At 39.0% G+C, this 11,860-nt stretch overlaps 1 protein-coding gene across 1 annotated transcript; it reads right to left on the bottom strand.

The window, feature by feature from the left end:
• Positions 1 to 280: 280 nt before the first annotated feature.
• Positions 281 to 3,763, bottom strand: LOC124114479 (BTB/POZ domain-containing protein KCTD7-like). Its single transcript, XM_046475058.2, has 2 exons — positions 3,307 to 3,763; positions 281 to 1,126 (listed from the first exon to the last, which is right to left on the bottom strand). Exons 1-2 carry the CDS (start codon positions 3,328 to 3,330, stop codon positions 476 to 478), a joined length of 675 nt encoding a protein of 224 aa, XP_046331014.2. The 5' UTR covers positions 3,331 to 3,763; the 3' UTR covers positions 281 to 475.
• Positions 3,764 to 11,860: the final 8,097 nt, after the last annotated feature.

Consider the following 11,860-nt stretch of genomic DNA (forward strand, 5'->3'; position numbering starts at 1 on the left):
CACCTAAGTGTATCTGTCAATGAAGATGACAAGATGTTTTCCTGATGGTGAAGCAGGGTCACAAATCTGGAACAATGTATTTAAGAGTAAAAAATTTAGGAGTACAGACGGTCATCTCTTAGTTTGCGAGGTCCACAAATGGTCCGTTTGGATTCATGATTCTGTCAGTTCTACAACATATGTGGATCTCTCACTTCTGTGGATAATTTCCCCAGTCTGGAACACTTATACTGTCCATTACAAAGCTTGACAAGCTTGAAAGTATGTCAGAAGAAAATGATCATAGTCGGCTGTTTATTAGTGTAAACAAGTTACATCAATTCATTATTTATTATTTTTCGTCTTTTCAAATACCTGTGTGGCACAGTGCTTAGTCGACGATTACGCCGCCTACAAGCATGAGGTATGTTATTCGACTGGGAAGTATACATTAATCGTACCAAACCACACAATGTGAAAATTAGGGGTACATCAGTTACTCATGTTTTATCATGTACCGCAAAGCCACGCGACAACCACACTTTGGTTCTGGTCGGAAGTCCCCCGGCTGAAAGTGAACACCGATACGCTTCAGATCCTCATTGAGGAAATGGACAAGATTGGTCCCATCCATTGTGGAGGAGGAGTATTTGACGTTGATGACCTGATGTCCCTCAGGAATACCAGCCACCTTGCACAGAGTGAACATGTGTTGAGAAGAATCCGAGAACTGGATGTACAAGACACCACTTTGATACCGACTTGCCACCAGGCCTTCCCGCAACTGATTCAGGCAGTCGTCATATCCGGCTATTCCACGTTTCCAGTTGTCTCTCAAAGCCTGTGCAAAGACTGGTCCCCATTGTAAATGTTTAGTACGCAAAGGCTTAATGCCAAATATTTTTGCATATTTGTGTACAGCCACTGCCTGGTCGGGAGGGGGCAGCATCTCGTACCTCAGGAAGTTGAGAATGTGAGCGAATACGTCCCCATCCGCATCGATGAAGAATCGTCCGTCTTTGTCTTTTGGCATAACATATTCCCCACTGAACATATCGGCCAACTTGGAATCAGGGTACTTTTTGAGAGTTGAAATACGGGTGCTCAGGTGCCGCCCTCCTACATTTAGATCTATGATTTGAGGAAACTGAAACATATGTATGACTTATCAACAGAAAAATATCAACAGATATAAGGTTAAACTATGACATACCAACATTTCTTAAAAATGCAAATATATTTTGTGTGATTTTCAAAGGTTCATGGGAAAATCCAAATGTTAGAAACCAGAAAATACCAGGCGGTAAGATTGATAAATGCTTTACCTAGAAATATCTTACCATTAAATCTCTGCTGACAGTCATCTACATATGGTAATAAATAAAAGTGACACAAGCATTTCCGTAATCATAAGAAATCTCTAAAAGGAGTCCATTGTATGATTCCGACAATATCATAGGCATGTTCATCTTCCCGAGGCAAGGGAGTTAGCTGACTTTAAAAGTCCAGTTTCCACCCTTGTCGAACTAGGCTGCACTTATGGAGTTACATTTTGGCTGGACTAACGAGTTTATGCATAGTCCAATCAAAATCGCGTAACAAACTAGACATCCGGTTCGTTAACATCCGGGGTTGACAGATATTCTTTCATGCTTTGAACCGAGGTGCTCACGTGATTTCATGCACTTCGTGGGGTAAGACCCGTTTTATTACAATATAGACTTTATTATCGAGCAGATAGTCTTGACTAGGCGCCGCAATTTTGTTTTAAGTAATGCAAGTGATATGAGAGATGGAATCTGATTGGTCAATTGAAGGTACATAGAACGGCCATAACTCGTAATGGCCACTGGTGGCGCTACGATCGAGGCTGGAAATTCAAGCCTAGTTCGGCAAGGGTGGAAACTGGACTTTTATAGTAAGTTAACTCCCTTGCCTCTGGAAGATGAAGCATGCTATCAAATATTGGTAGTGATGATATAAGGTGAGAGTAATCCTGCCTCTCCACTGGCACTCACATGCATCAATGCATCAATGCAATAACTGGGATTCTAAATGTAATGTGATCCTGTTTTCCACCCATCATATATTCACCATTGAGAGTAACAGGTGTTCGTGTGTAAGAGATGGTGTTGTCAGTATTGATACAAGATAAATATATTTACCAGGCAAATAAGGTCGAATCTGTTCAATGGTAAGTCTTTTGTTTTACCCAGACTCGATTATTTTACAGACCGCCGTCATATAGCTGGAATATTGCTGACTGTGGCGTTAAACAACAAACAAACAAACAAACAAACAAACAAACAAACCTTCAAATCGAAGAGCGTTTCTCGGCTAAGGTTTAACGTTGTATCGGTAATGTCTGAGCCATATAGTGACAAATAAACTTCTCGAATTCGAAGATGGGTATGTGAAAGAGAAGCTATTTTGCGCCACATGGGATCAACGATTTCTCAGTTGGTGTAATCATGATCTAAAAATATCATTTGACTCCTGACATGTTCAGGGTCATTGTGACCCACAAAGCTATGAGGCGAATTTATATATTCAGTTAGAATGGAAATTCAACACGATTGCGTTTGACTTATTTATGCGGATTCGTGGAGGATACTTTGAGGAATGCATGGAGCTTTTCAGCAGACCAATCTTTAACCACCATTCTACCCCTGCGCCGACTACCATATGAACGGTGTCATAGTGACCCAAGGCTATGGAAAACGTGGACATGTGTTAAATTAGTCAATTTCAATGCGTATTTACAAGAGATTTATAAAGATTTTTGTACGGAGAATTAGCTTGGTGAGACCAGAGTGTGTTAGACTTACTCTCCACCATTCGTGATAGAATCGATTAAATGGGTTGGAGCTGAGGAATATAGTATAAATCAAACAGCCTTGAGGTAAGGTAGAAACGTTTGTGTTTTTGGTTATGTTGTCTGCTGATAATATACAGGAAAATGGGAAGATTATGCACGCATTCCCCTGCATCCCGCTCCAAGGTCAGCCATTTGTACGCTGATAAAGCCACTAGAGCTTGTACTAACATCATTGTACACATGATTATTAGCTGCACATTTGACATCCTGCAGCTGTTGCTCTACACACACAACGCCTACATACTATATTGATATACGACTCAGTATTAGAAATTTAAACTGTGGTGACATTTTGATTAGTTGACAAGCACGTAAAACTATTTAGCAAATACAATATAACCGGGAATGGTATTGTGATTCAGATATTTTGTTAACTTAAAACTTAAAACTTTAAAATTATTATATCCTTCAGACATCTGAGAAGGTTTGTAAGCAACAGCAACACTTACCTCCATTGTTCTGTCACTGGCCATGGATGAAAACAGTCTATTGAATGAAGGACACTTGGAAGAAGTGTGGCTCACTTGAGTGTTGATCAGTTGAACTGACGTCTACAAGCAGCCAAATAGACACACCCGTGCATGCACGTCGCTACATAAGTGCAATAATCCTGAACGCGACGTTAAACTCCATTTCACCTCACCTCACCTCACACACTGCACTGTACTGTATACATGTATGTCAGCTGCACTATACTGACATCCTGGCATTACACACTCAACGCCTACAGCTGTTATTGATATGCTACGTTGTATTAGTTGTTTCTAATCTTAAAAAGCCTTTTTGAATGCTTTGTGGTATGTTTTTCCTCGAAAACAGAAACACTTTCCTCCATTGTTCTGTCACTTGGTGAAATCAGTCTATTCCATGAAGGACTCTTGGAAGTAGTGCAGCTCACTTGAGTTTGATCAGAAGAACTGATGTGTCGGGACTTTCATCAACTCCACATGTTCTACTTTCGGTTTTGTTTTTAGTATGAGTGAGTGAGTGAGTGAGTGAGTGAGTGAGTGAGTGAGTGAGTGAGTGAGTTAACATTTAAAGTCACATCGGCAATATATTTTAGCTATATCGTGACTTGAACAAGTTATGCATTTATATTATATATAAAAAGCTGTCGTCGAAGAACAGTACAACAATCAGCAATATATCACAGATTATAATTGTAAAACTAGTGTTAGAACAATAAAATTATCAGATTATGACAAACGACACACTATAAAAACAGGCTAGATTACCAACAACTAAAGTTAGGCCACCATACCAGGGACCATGGGGACTTACAGTACCTTTGCTACCTGCATTGTTCTCCAGCAGGATGTACACCATCCCTTTAGTCACTGGTGATTATGGAGAAGGTTAACAAAAGATTTAAACAAACAAATATTCTACAATTCAAAAACTGGAATATATTAAATACTTTGAATGAAGTGGGCTTACATACCATCTCAGGAGTACAAAAATGTTACGCTACTTCAACCTCCATGAAGGGTACATCCACTAACAATCTCAGTTCATAATCATATACTTCAAACTTTCTACATAAAAAATTATGAATCAATACCATTTCTTTTAAAATCTCCAAAATATAAATGAGAGAATATGTTTAAAAGATCCTTGAGTATTGAAAATTTAAAATATATATACCTTGTGATGGAAAAATCAATACAGTCAAGCAGGACATGCTTGACCATGATCCTCTCATCACAAGGGATACAGAATGGAGGATCCTCACCTTTAAATATATATTCATGTGTACATCGTGAATGGCCAATGCGTCGTCGTCGTAAAATGACCTCTTCAAATCTGGACTGATAACCCAAGTAGGTGTAACCAATCGTTGGTTTTATAGCATGTAACTTGATAATATCTACTTGGGTGTCCCACATTTTTTTAGGATCGTTGATATAACATCTAAACTACAGGTTTATAATCACTGTATGGGATAAGAAGTGGTGTCACAGATGTGTTGAGTGCTGTTTTTGCAATTGTCTTACCAATGATTCTAACGTGGCTGGGTAACCAACAAAAGACTATGTCGTACTGGCCAGTCGCAAGGTCGTTATGTAGTTCTATAATTTCGCGTAACAGTGAATGTTCAGATGAAATATTCTTAATGTCCTGAGGAAAGGGAAAGGGAATCCGAAAATATGATGAACTGCTTATGTTGTGACTGAGTATTGATATATTTGAGACCTGTTAATATTGCCTGTCATTCTGCTGTAAAAATTGAACTGTCAGTTGGTAATCTTGTTGATATGGTTCTGGATCCAATGATGGTGGTGCTAGCAACTGCGTCACCATCCTTGGATCCATCAGTAAAAAGAGACTTGGAAGTGTTGTAAGTGGTTCTTAATTGATTATATTCTTGCTGATACATTAGTTGGTTAGTGTCAGATTTCTTTAGTTTAGTTAAGGAAAGATCTACCTGTGGCTTTACCAGTTGCCACGGATGTGACGACAGTATTTGGGAGAGATGTTATTGGGGTCAATTTGGGCAGCAGATATTTCAGGTTTCATTCAAATTCCAAGGGGTGGAATGAGTGATTGTTTCATTTGATACAGATCCTCATACAGATCATGAAAAACGCAATCATAGGCTGGATTAGATTGATCGGAAAATAGTTTTGTGATGTATTATAATCATAGTTTTATACGACCATGTTTCAGAGATGGCTCATCAGCCCCCACATACAGACTATTAATGGGTGATGTTCTGAATGCACCAAGACAAAGCCTCAGGGCTTGATGATGAATTGTATGTAATAATTTTAAATTACTTTTACAGGCTCCACCATAGATGATGGAGCTATAATCCAGTTTGGATCGGATAAGGGCTCTGTATAGTTAGAGTAGGATTTTCTGATTCCCTCCCGACATGGATAAGAAACAACTCTCAACAATTCAAGGGCCTTCAGGCTTTATTTTTCAAATACTCGATGTGCGGTAAGAGGGTCAAATGGTGATCAAAAATGATACCCAAGAACTTGGCCTTTTTTACCACTTTAATACGTTTGTCATATAATAAAACATGTACGTTCCCTTAGTTTTATGTCAATCGCTGAAATCTCTCTTCATCCCCTATCTCAATTTATGGTCTGGAATAAATCCAGGTGAGCGAGAATGCACGTTTGCTGTTTTAATCCTTAGAGGCAGAAGGCAAGGTTTTGTCAATGAATATGCATGAATTTCGCAATAAAAACCCCATACATATAATTGAAGACCCATCGGTCATCCTCAATGGCAAAACTCCTCTTAGTTGATGGCAAGATGATGTTCTTGTCCCGAGACACTATGTATCGATGTCAAGATCACTTTGAACCAGGTGTGTAGCCAAGCGACCGAGCATGATTGTCTAATCTGATCCATTGCTAGGGTATTCCTCTCCACACATCTGTTCCGACCATTTTCAGTGGTTTCAAAAAAAAATCGCACCTCCACTTTTGTCAGAGTTTGGGCATCTCCAGACTTAGTCTTCTTAGTCGTCTGGAATCGCCTATATTGGAAATGTATTCTGCTGCAAATTCGCTCAGCCATATCAATGGTCGATACCCATCTTATGACTACATTCTGAATGAACTTTTTCACATTCATTTGAATCTTGCGTTTGACAAGCTCATCACTGGCCAGGATTGAATGGTGAAAGAGAGTGATAAAGTTTCTTGCTGCTGCTAAATCATCACCATGTTGCTTGATTACAAGTTGTAGAGTGTGCCAAAATATGACAAATCAACTGCCACATTGGCCCTATATTCTTTAGTTACGATGGATAGCTTCTTGATTAGTAATTCTGATTTCATTATTTGATTTCATTGACATACATGCTGGTAAGGACAGAGTGCTCTGGACTCAAAGTGAGATCAGCATAGTGTACGGTTACAATGATGCAGCTTTGACTGACCAAACTGCTACATAAAACAGTTGTCGGACTACAGACTGCTGTGAGGGAACTAAAGCTTCTCTTCCTCATAGGCATCTTTGTAAACCATAGACATATAATCTGCAGGATACATTCCAGGAGGGAGTGAAGTCCTTCACGAGAACCATGGAACCCACACCCTCTATAAGGCCAAGTGGTCTTAGATATCTACCAAACATTTCATCCTTTTGGGGTGACATTAATACTTATTTGTCAGTTGACATTGTTTGAAATTCAAACACAACCAGTTTTGATTACTTTAATCTCCTCAAGCCCCAACGTTAGAGCCTACGCTGGTACAGTGTCAGCCAGCAAGGTTAGTTTTCTTTGAACCAGATGACTGACATTGTCTTTTCTTATGACTTCTTTGACATGTTTACCCACGGTTTGAGAAAATAGGAAACTCCTTAGCGAGGGCCCAATAAACATGGGCAACCCCTTTAAAATTTGTTTTAAATTGGCTTGGCACTTGGCTTCGCTGAACTGCATCTGTTACAGTATAACTAGGCGTACAACTCTGTATTCTTTTGGAGGCTAATAATATGAGGACTAGATGTACTAGACATAAGTTACATGACCTTATGACGGCAGGTGTGCTTCATCTGGAATGATGTGACATAGCATGCCTAGACCATGTGCTAATTGCATGAAATTTGTACCAGACCACTTTCAAGGGATATGTCCATTGCGATTCTGACTGGATTATTGCATACCAATCAGTATTAACAGTATTGAGTTAAACATGCAGGAAGATCACCATCAGTATAGTAATGACGATTGCTTATCGGCGGGTCAGTCAACAAGCGAATTATGCCTTTTGAGTTACAGTACCTTGTGCAGATATCTACATTCCAACCACTGTTAGTAATGGGATGAATGGGAATACTCTTGTCAACCGTGAGGAAGATTTGGCATCGGAAGCATGTGCACTTTGTTGGGATAGAGATTTGATGAAGGCAGCGGATGACATCATTGATTCCTTGGGTGTACCCGTCATTGGAGATAAAGATAGGCTCACTCCTCACACTGGACATGGCACAGACCTTCAGCACCTTCAGCAACAGTGGAATTATGTACAGGACAAGGCAATGCATTCGGATGATGGTTAGAAACACAGTCATGACGTTAAAAATCATGAAAATCATGAATCAGACATTTTGGATACATGCATTTGTTTCTGATGTTCGAATTTGGACTGCCATTCACCAAGACACTGGAGTCCCTCGTACTGGGTTTTGCGAGTATTTTACTGTGCAAGGAGATAACACAACAGGAGAAGGAGTACAGACTTATTCATTTACAGAAATTGAAAAATGTGTGCTCTCACTGGAAAATATATTTTGTTTTTTGTTTGTACTTTCAGTTGGTACCTGTACCAGGCCCTGGTCTTGCTTCTGCAATTTGGAAGAAGGACAGTGTCATCGTTTCAATATTTAAGTAACATTGTGTCTAGCGTAAGGCAGTCACATGCATGGACTGTTCTCACATTTACATGTCATTCTTCAATGTTTTTACTACTCAACTAAGAGGTTTGAGAAAGCAAATTGGACAGTTTGTTTTTCGATCACATCACAGTTGTTACATGCCTTTTTTCTCAATGTTGGATTTTAGTAATTATTTATATGTTTGCCTGTGGGCAGCCTTTACTCCGGCCCTTTTCTATCTTATGTGTCTATCATCTCAGAAGAACTGTTTATTATGTGGACATGTTCTCATGTCAGATGACTTTCTCATGTTGCACTTTCTTTCAGCTAAAACCATACAATTGAAACAACGTACTTTGTTGTTACCGTTGCCTCATTCGAAGATATGTCCAGTCAGGACTTATAGAACCCTGGTAACTGACAATCCTGCAAATGTTGACTCACCTGCGTTTTCTTATTTGGAAAGTACTTGTACAGTTAAACCCTTACCTATGCTGCTTTTGACCTCTATTTGCATAATTGCTTGGTCCAGTTAGGTCAGTAGTACTCTGGGCATAGCCTTTTGCCTTTGAATCTGGTGTGAATATTAATATGTTCAAGGCTCAAGGCGATTGGACCTCTGAAGCACATCAGAGGTATCTTCATGTATCTGTTTTTGAGAAATTTAATAATACTGCGTAATTGGGTTTGCATTTATCTGAATAACACAAATCTTTCCTCATACTATGCTTCGCATGACCATTGTTCATTCGTATGATCAGGATTGAACTGGGGTTTGGATTTATGGGAGACTTTATATGGTGCTTAGAGTCTAATAGTGATGCTTTCAGTTCAGTGATTGCGAATATTTCGAGTAACATGTGAACTAGTGTTTGCTTCATGTGACATTAGAAAGCTCATGTAGTGCCCTGGCTCTTGTTATAGCTTACATGTAATACAATCTCCTATCTTTCCCCAATTCATCTTGTTATGTATTGTGTATTATTGGCTTACCATAAAGGGAGATAATTCAGAGAAAGTGTTTCACAGATTGCATGAGAAATACCCAAGGGAATGCAAAACCGCTGATGTTTGTTTGCTGTTAAAGGCCACACACAGCAATAATTTAGCTATATGACAGCGGTCTGTAAATCACCGAGTCTGTACCAGATAAATCAATGCTCGATATTAAAAGTGATGGTCCACACCGTCGGGGTATGGGTGTCGTAGGGGTGGCTCATATACTTATCTAAATAGAGAAGTGCATCAAACTTAATATTTGTCACTGACGCACCCAATTTGGAAATGTCATCCTCTTGTCTACCATAAATATTTATGAAAGCTTCAGTAAGGCCTTTAATCTGGTAACCCTAGTCAAACAACTTTTGAGAGTGGTATGACGATCTATGAATCATTGTTGAAATAGCATGCCTCACGTACCTATGAATAGTGAAATGGCATATACATGTAAAGAGAAAGATGATTCTTGGAATCGAAGCCATCCATCTTGTCATGAGGATAGGTTTTGTCACTTAGGGATTGCCTAAAAGTCGGGCCGGGCCGGGCCAAGACGGGCCAAAGTGTTATTGGCTAATTACTTAATTATCGGCGATCATATCTACATATTATTGATGCAACATACACACATGACACTACTGAACAATCACCAATCCAAAACGTGCAGCATAATTAAGTAATTCGGAGTAAATCACTTAAAAACTAGAAAGTGGAGCTGTGTGTTAGCGTCGCTGATCTAGGTAACATGTAAAAGAGCAATCGTTAAACGAAATAGGATTTGACACGTATCAAATACTTCTAGCTATCGTCATACCAATTTCCATCTGTCGGCATAGCGTTTATATTATAGGAACGTACTATATCTAAGTAAATACCACTTTATAACGTCACTGTTCATCGTATTTAAAGCAGACACGTTGGTTAAAGTAGACCTCTTCTCCCTCTACTCTCGACAGTCACACAGTTCGCTCCGACTTGGCCCGGGCTGTCAAAATCAACTTTAAACAGACAGATTTATCTTCAAATGTGATTACCTCTATAGATTAGTGTTATATCTACATATACACCACTTTATAATGTTACAGATCGCAGTCTTTATAGACAACAAGGGGCTCAAAGTGAAGCCCTTTTCCCTCTACATTCTCAACATAGTCTCTATCAGAAGTGTTTGGCTTGTGTTGGGTCCGACTTGGCCCGGGCGGTCAAAATCAACTTTAAACACACAGATGTATCTACAAATGTGATTAAATCTATAGATTAGTATTATATCTACCTATACACCAATTTATAATGTCCAGGTGTATCGCATTTAAAGAAATCTGCGCCCTTAAAGTGAAGCATTTTTACTGTATTTTCTTTAAAAAAAAACAAGTCAGAAATGTTCGGTCCGACCTGGCCCGGGCTGTTAAAATCAACTTAAACCTCACAGATGTATCTTCAAATGTGATTAAATCTATAGATTAGTATTATATCTACTTATACACCACTTTATAATGTCACAGATTGCAGTATTTATAGACAACAAGGGGCTCGAAAGTGAAGCCCTTTTCCCTCTACATTCTCAACATAGTCTCTATCAGAAGTGTTTGGCTTGTGTTGGGTCCGACTTGGCCCGGGCGGTCAAAATCAACTTTAAACACACAGATGTATCTTCAAATGTGACTTAATCTATAGATTAGTGTTATATCTACCTATACACCAATTTATAATGTCACAGATCGCAGTATTTATAGAAGACATGGGGCTTAAAGTGAAGCCCTTTTCCCCTCTACATTCTCAACATAGTCTCTATCAGAAGTGTTTGGCTTGTGTTCGGTCCGACCTGGCCCGGGCTGTTAAAATCAACTTAAACCTCACAGATGTATCATCAAATGGATTCACATCTATAGATTAGTATTATATCTACCTATACATCACTTTATAATGTCACAGATTGCAGTATTTATAGACAACAAGGGGCTCGAAAGTGAAGCCCTTTTCCCTCTATATTCTCAACATAGTCTCTATCAGAAGTGTTTGGCTTGTGTTGGGTCCGACTTGGCCCGGGCGGTCAAAATCAACTTTAAACACACAGATGTATCTTCAAATGTGATTAAATCTATAGATTAGTGTTATATCTACCTATACACCAATTTGAGAATGTAGAGGGGAAAAGGGCTTCACTTTAAGCCCCATGTCTTCTATAAATACTGCGATCTGTGACATTATAAATTGGTGTATAGGTAGATATAACACTAATCTATAGATTTAATCACATTTGAAGATACATCTGTGTGTTTAAAGTTGATTTTGACCGCCCGGGCCAAGTCGGACCCAACACAAGCCAAACACTTCTGATAGAGACTATGTTGAGAATGTAGAGGGAAAAGGGCTTCACTTTGAGTTCTGTGTTTTCTTTAACTACTGAAATATGAGACAATAAAGTGGTAAATAATTGGATAAAATACTAGTCTTTAGATATAAATAATGTTAGGAACTTTAGAAGTGCTTGGACAGTTATTAACACGTGTCGTGTCAGTCTTTTGACATTCGAGAATATCCATTTCCAGAAAACATCCTGTGTTGGTTTAACACGAATTAGTAAAGGTTAATTACCTAAACACGTTAATTAATGAAAGAAGAGTAGTCAAAACACTGTCGTTTCCTGCCCAGGACATCACACCCCTA

The sequence above is a fragment of the Haliotis rufescens genome, unplaced genomic scaffold (genome assembly GCF_023055435.1).
Source record: "Haliotis rufescens isolate VD_foot unplaced genomic scaffold, xgHalRufe1.0.p SCAF_2, whole genome shotgun sequence".
In the NCBI taxonomy this organism is placed as follows: domain Eukaryota; kingdom Metazoa; phylum Mollusca; class Gastropoda; order Lepetellida; family Haliotidae; genus Haliotis; species Haliotis rufescens.

Coding starts and splice junctions, on each gene's coding strand:
- LOC124114479 (XM_046475058.2), bottom strand. CDS start 3,330: ATGGCCAGTGACAGAACAATGGAG. Junction 1,127..3,306: donor CCAGTGACAGAACAATGGAG/GTAAGTGTTGCT, acceptor CATATGTTTCAG/TTTCCTCAAATCATAGATCT.